Consider the following 7,526-nt stretch of genomic DNA (forward strand, 5'->3'; position numbering starts at 1 on the left):
AAATTATTATTATCAAATAATGGATGCCAAAAAATTTTGATCTAATTTTCTAGTACCCCATTTTTATACATTTTCATTCATATAATTAAAATTTATTTTTTATACAACATTAAAATCCTAACTGCATTTTAGAAGTTGCAGGAAAGTTAAAAATGGTTATACCCATTTTTTTTCATTGATATTCGAGTGACTAAAAAAGATTAACTGAACCAAAAGAAAGGTTTTATATATACTGTGTGTATGTATACACACACACACACACATGTATATATATATATATATATATATATATATATATATATATATATATATATATATATATATATATATATATATATATATATATATATATTTGCAAAAATATAGCGGATATGTATACTTAAAAACAACTAATTACACGGAATACGAATGAATAATAAAGGTTGCTATACATTAAAAGCTAAATTTTAAAAATCAGAACACCTTGCAGTTAACTTAAACTGTCCATTCGTAACCAAGTTCATAAGACCCAGGTCTGTCCCGCTTTTATGTATGTATATATAAATGCATATATATATACATATATATACGTATATATATATGTATACAGTATACATAATTCTTTCTTACTTTGTCTGTGTTCTCTCTCTTATTATGTTCCTTCATATTATACGTTTCCTCCACTCATACTTTCACTATAAATCCAGACACATTCAAGCTTTGATACAGGTTACAAAAAAGAACATGCAACATCACCTAACCCAAATATTGGTACCTGACAACCAGTTACGATTTCTGTCAGAATTCTTTAAACGTTGGAGGCCAAACAACCCACTCACCAACAACTGTCAACCAGACGCTGGTGGAGAGAGGCGGGGTGGTTGACACTTGGCACTCGTAGGCACCCGCATCACGCTCCTGGGCATAATGGATCTTCAGGAGCCAATCATCGGAGCCGGGCTGATGAACGGCGCGGAACCTCTCGTCGCTGGTGTAGGTGAATCGACCCACCGTCAGGAGGTGGAGGTCCCGGGCGCGCATCCACGACACCTTGAAAAGACGCGTTTGCTATTGATGAATGGAGCAGTGATTTTCGCTGATGGGGCGAAATGACGGCATATTCTCTCTCTCTCTCTCTCTCTCTCTCTCTCTCTCTCTCTCTCTCTCTCTCTCTCTCTCTAACAAGATTTTTAAAGATGAGATTCCGTTTGGGCCACACAGGAAAGGGACTTTTTGTGTGCGTGCATACTAGAGGTACGTGATAAAAATAACTTAACAGAGAGAGAGAGAGAGAGAGAGAGAGAGAGAGAGAGAGAGAGAGACTCATTCCAACACTGTCAGCAACTGGATCATAATTTTTATATAATTGTGCAAACAAATAACAAAAAAAAAACTCTTAGTTTGATCCACTGAAGTACACATTAATGTCTTATGATTCTACGGACATCAGAAAATCTTTATCAAGTTTAAAAATTGCCAAATACTGCAAGACCGAAAGGTGTCATCTCAATGCACAAGAAATAAAAGTGTTATTATTATTATTATTATTATTATTATTATTATTATTATTATTATTATTATTATTATTATTATTATTATTATTATTAAGGAATGCACTGATAAATAATTTAAAATATGCTTCCAGAACTCCATACATGTAATGTCATACAAGTTTTTCGTTCGGAGAGTCGATAGAGTTCTCGGTTAGCACTCTGCTAGGCCCGAGTTCGAGTCTCCGGCCGGCCAATGGAGAATTAGATTAATTTATTTCTGGTGATAGAAAGTCATTTCTCGCTATAATGTGGTTCGGATTCCACAATAAGCTTTAGGTCCCGTTGCTAGGTAACCAATTGGTTCTTAGCCACGTTCAATATGTCTAATCCTTCGGGCCAGCCCTACGAGAGCTGTTAACCAGCTCAGTGGTCTGGTTAAATTAAGGCAACGAAAAATAAAGGCCATTTTCGGTCCTTTCACCTCCCTTAAATCTGTTTATTTTCTTTGTATGGCCAGTAAGAGGTAGATATTAATGAGGGTTTATGTAACCCTACAGGCACATTTCCTTCCTTCCTAAAGGAAGTTGGTCAGGTACATTTGCTGACCTTTTCTTAAAAATGAAAACAATGTCCTGTCAGTGGAAAAATGCTTCAGACATGTTTGAAGAAGACATCTGAAGTATGTGTCATATGTCATACTAAATTATCTGGGCAAGAATTCATTTTTTTTAGTTTTCTGTAAAAGAAACCTACTGAGATGGCTTTGTCTGTCCGTCCGCACTTTATCTGTCCGCCCTTAGATCTTAAAAACTACTGAGGCTAGAGGGCTGCAAATTGGTATGTTGATCATCCACCCTCTATCCATCAAACATACCAAACTGTAGCCCTCTAGCCCCAGTAGTTTTTATTTTTATTTAAGGTTAAGCTTGGCCACGCATCGTGCGCCTGGCACCGCTATGGGTACCAACAACACAGGCCACCACCGGATCGTGGGTGAGTTTCATGGGCCACGTATAAGAGTTTCACGGGCCGTGGCTGAGGCCACCACCGGACCGTGGCTGAAAGTTTTATATATCGTTATGGTATGGACAGAAAACTCGATTGCCGAAGAAACTTCGGCGCGTTTTTCCACCTGTTCTTTCAAGTCCTACGTTTACAGGAACCTTGATTTATTCTTGTCGCGCTTCACTGTTGAATATTTATAACTGTTAAATAAGACAAATCTCTGAGTGGGAGTCAGCTGATCAATAAAATCTTGTTTGCTTCGGGTTACCCTCAAGTTCTACTGTCTTACTGATTTGATCCACACTCTGTTAAATATAGCTGTCACTTCATTTCTTATTAGATGTGGGAGAATTAATACTGGGATGGTTACATTATTTGCATAATTTAGCGCACAACACTGTAGACCATAAGATTCTCTCTCTCTCTCTCTCCAGTCATCACTACACATATAATTCTTATAAATCTTGATTCCTTCTATACTCTCCTGTGTGTCCAGTTGACATTTCCCAATATGGACCTAGATTGCAGAGAAATCTAATGATTGAGAGAAAAAGGCTGTAAGACTTAAAAGAATGAAGACATTTTCTCCACCTGTCGCCGTTGACCTTTCCAAAAGAAATCAATTACTCAAGATAAAATGTCTCCAGTTCAATGAAAACACGACGTAGGTCACTCCTTACGTGAGGTTTTTCGTAAATCACTAACAAAGACATCCATTAGAGGATTGTGATTAAGACCCAAATTCTGACTTTCGAGAGAATATTTATCTAAAATTGTATTAAATTAGATAAACTCCAGGAACATTCGTTCTGGAAGATATTTGGTAGTTTACTTTCAAGTCAACTTTTCTATTCTGTAGCCCTTATTGAATGATTATCATAATAATTCTTAAATCTTTTTTTTTTTATTTCCTTGATGTGCCTGTTGACCCTACGATTTTTGATATTGGTAAAATTGTCTGTTAATTTTCTTTTTTATTTCCTTGATGTGCCTGTTGACCCTACGATTTCTGATATTGGTAAAACTGTCTGTTAATTTTTCGATTCCCAGATTATAAAAATGAATAACCTTGGTTCATACCTTTGTTCAAATCTCTTTGGTGTGGCTAAAAAAAGTAAAAGATTTGTTTGATTTGTCATCGTTCCCCAGTATCTCCTCTTTGAGGCAACGGCCTGAGGAGGTATGAACTTTTCAAATATTTGAATTTTAGCCCCTCACAGGGGAAACAATATCTCAGTTATCAGTACTATTTTATTTTGACAATGGTGCGTCCTATTTCCCGAATCCATTACACAACGTAATAGGTCAATTAAATTTGAAAATTGTCACTAACCAGAAAAAGCCTTCACCAAATACTCTTTTATTCATGTTAATAACAATCGCGTATTCTCGCTTCCATCTCTCATTCTCTCTCTCTTTCTCCTTCCCTTTATCTCAAAGAATTAATTCCGGCAGAATCTGCTCTCTTGTTCCCTATCAAGAAGCTCCATATACTACTTTTAAAAGACTTTTTCTCAGCATTGCCTTTATATATTCAAATGACTTGATCTTAGATTTCTTCCTTTATTTCAGAGCTTCGGTCTCTGCCGAAGTTCCGGAATGGCTGCGTTTCTTGTTCTAAGTTCCTCGTTGGACGAATCTGTAGAGTTTTGGTTATAATTGGTGGGTTCAAATTATAGTCCTAATGGCCCCTCCCAACAGTTAAAAAGGACAGCAGAGTCACATACTGTAAGCTGAGGCTCTATTTCATTAAATGTTTAAATAACTGTAACCATTCTCCTTAACCTTGAATATAATTCTACTACTAAAAACTACCTTATACACAAAAACAGAGTAGGACTTCATAAAAGAACTACGTGTAATTATAGTCATAATTTTCCTTCAACGCACAGTCTTTCCACCCAAGTACTTAACCCTGCAGTTTAGTACAGAGGCTCTAATTCATTAAATGTTTAATAGCTGTAACCATTCTCCTTAACCTTGAATATAATTCTACAACTAAAAACTACCTTATAGACAATAACAGAGTAGGGCTTCATTAAAAAGAACTGCGTGTAATTATAATTACAATTTTCCTTCAACGTACCGTCTTCCCGCCCAAGTACTTGACCCTGCAGTTTAGTACAGCCGTCTTCCCAATCTGAGCCGTAATGTTCTTGGAATAACTCTTGTCAATGGACGGCCCACTGAGGGGGATGTACTTCCAGGCCACCTCCTGCTGCGTCTCCTCCAGGGCCTTGATGATCTCGGCTTCACTTCCGCTTTCCACTGAAACACCAAAAGTTATATGGCTAATTAACCGAGAAAGAGCTCTGTTCAGAAATGCCTTCTTTGTTCTTCTTCTCTGATTACTCGGAGAACTTTTGTAAAAATAAAAAAGAAAAATTCGAAATGATGATAGTTTTTCACTTTCCATAGATGTGTGTAAAAATAACAGACTTCGTGGTTATTATTGATAATGGTTCGTATGCGTTTTGCGTATCATCTTTTTTAAATTCGTATGCGTTATGCGTATCATCATTTAAAAAAATAATCAACAAAACCCCTTCAGACTTACATTTTAATTGCACAGAAAATTACTCGTGAAAGAATGCTACGCTTATTATATTCCAGGAATCACTATCCACACAAAACCACCAAACAAATTGCCTGTCATTATGGTAGCATCAAAGATAATGTTTCAAGCGTTACTCTTGATCATTAAATGTGGACTGTTGCAAAGCAAGGGATCTCCAAAATATCTGATGCCACGTAATTGGCCATTAACTTGAAATTAGATAATTAAATATTCCTGGAAATGCAATTGAGATTTTTCTCTATAATTACCGGCATTAGACTATTAAATTCTAAGCATTACGATATCCTTTTATAATTAAATTTTCAGTTCCTGCTTCAGTGGAAGCCATGAAACGAAAACAGGTCTCCGTAAATTGCATGCACGTTGCAAAATTGAAAGAAATGAAATTGCAATGTTGTGTAATTGCAGTCTGGACAGAATTACAGCTGGCAGGATAATTCAGTTATCATATACTGCCGCTGCAGAATCATTGGACCAAAATGTATTAAGAGAAGAGGAAGAATTATTTTGGGTGGTGACAATAAACAATTAAATGCAAGATAAACAAATCTAGGTCTTCTCTTAAGAGATACTCTTTCCTACTTAATATATAATTGTAGGACAGGCAGAGAGAGAGAGAGAGAGAGAGAGAGAGAGAGAGAGAGAGAGAGAGAGAGAGAGAGAGAGAGAAGAAGAGAGAGAATTTGATAATGACTATGAAATTTATCTTCAAGTATTTGTATTCATCTTGAATTTTCTTATCCTAATATCACCTTGTAAACTTTTATTTTCACGAGTCCCCTGTAACTATACTTAAGTGTCACGAATACCACCCTGTCCCGTAGAACTGAATGCTTTTGCACTTATAACATCTTGTAAACTTGTTAGTTAATTAACTTTTTTATTTTCACAAGTGTTTCCTATAATTATACTTTATATATGCGAAAAAATCTTCAGTCTTGGAAAACCAGTAGTTTATCTTTGAAAATAATCATTATATTTACCGATTTATCTTCGCTCTACGGAGGTGTATAATTAGAGCAACAATGTGAACTCGTAAAATGATATAAAAACTAATTACTGAATGTTATTTTCTGGTTTATTTGTACGTTTTACAATAAGGGAATGCAGTGGATTTTTAACACTGCATGTTCTATATTACTAACGATTGTCTAACACTATAAGTTAACTATGCTGCCGTAATATGGAAAGTTGCAGTATCTGCAAAATTTCAAACTGCGATATGCCACCTATTGGGCTCATGAAACACTAACACTCAAGTTACTGCAGTTTCAGAATGATTCTTCAATGCTTTCCACGAGTAATTTAGGGGATCCCATTGGCAGTATCAGCAAAATCAGTAGTAAGACAAGGGAGTATCTACCATCTTTCTCAGTCTTGCATTTTTGCAGATACTGCAATCTTCCAATTTAGGGCAGTATGGCATCATGCGTAGGTTTGTTACTTAGTTCAAGTTTGAAGAACTTCCTTTTGTTTTGCTGAAAACATAAAAAAATAAGCTTCTCTTACCTGATGATAAACTCAGTAGAAAGTACATGAACAACAGAGACGTTATCTTCACAGGGAAGATCATCTGAAACAGAAAGAAAAAGAGAGAATAATTTCATGTCAGCAAATCAGGAAGGTCTGTAAATGGCTGCAATAAGAGAAATTAGCGTAGCAAAGGATTGTGTTACAGAGAAACTTTTTTTCGATCGTTGCCGCCAGAACATGAGATGGGGATCATGATTTCGTCACTTCCGTTAACTCTAGTCTCATAAAGCTGATTGCTTCAACTAATATATTAAATTAAATCAGTGTTGATAGTTTCCAGCCAGACAATCAGTTTACTTCCAGTACTATCATTATTTTTTAAATTTTCATTTACGGGTTTATAATTCCTATTATATATTTTCGTGAATATACTTACGATTATATGAGGCGTTCAGCATTAGAAGGACCTCTCGCCACAAAAAAAAAAAAAAAAAAAAAAAAAATTGAGTTATAAGCATCAAAGTTTTTGAAATTCAACCTGTTCTAAATTTCTTTATTTTTCAAGCTACAAAGTTGAATTTTGTATGAAATGAAGTATTTGTGATCAGAATTAGAACAATAGAACCATATGTATAAAAAAATTACAATCCAATCCCACCCTATTTTGGGAAAAAAAAAGGGGGATTATTTTAAAGCTGATCAGGCGAAAAACGCCATTTTCAAAAGCTGAAACGAGAGGCCCTTCTAATGCTGAACTCCTGATATCATCCCTATTTTCTGATAATGAACGAAGATAAAACCTATTCATTTGTCTCTTAAATTCCGGTCGTCCTCCCTCCTTTTGATATTGCACTGGCTACGATCAACAGAAAATTGATGGAAGTCATTACTGGTTCGATAGATTTCGGCTTCTTGCAAGACTTCAGTACGATTCATATCCATAGTAATCCTACAGTACCATGTATCCGGTTCCTTATCATGTTACGCATGACTTTCAC

General features: G+C 35.7%; 1 protein-coding gene across 5 annotated transcripts in view; it reads right to left on the bottom strand.

Annotated features, from left to right (window-relative positions):
- The window catches only part of LOC136825054 (uncharacterized), a 48,977-nt gene that overhangs the window by 7,865 nt on the left and 33,586 nt on the right, over positions 1–7,526 (bottom strand). For all 5 annotated transcript variants that reach the window (XM_067081109.1, XM_067081107.1, XM_067081110.1 and 2 more), the window contains exons 3-5: positions 6,565–6,628; positions 4,564–4,745; positions 819–1,029 (exon numbers count right to left, since the gene is read on the bottom strand). In XM_067081109.1, coding sequence (XP_066937210.1) covers positions 819–1,029; positions 4,564–4,745; positions 6,565–6,628 — 457 coding nt within the window. The remainder of the gene's footprint in view (positions 1–818; positions 1,030–4,563; positions 4,746–6,564; positions 6,629–7,526) is intronic.

This window comes from Macrobrachium rosenbergii, chromosome 36 (genome assembly GCF_040412425.1).
Source record: "Macrobrachium rosenbergii isolate ZJJX-2024 chromosome 36, ASM4041242v1, whole genome shotgun sequence".
In the NCBI taxonomy this organism is placed as follows: domain Eukaryota; kingdom Metazoa; phylum Arthropoda; class Malacostraca; order Decapoda; family Palaemonidae; genus Macrobrachium; species Macrobrachium rosenbergii.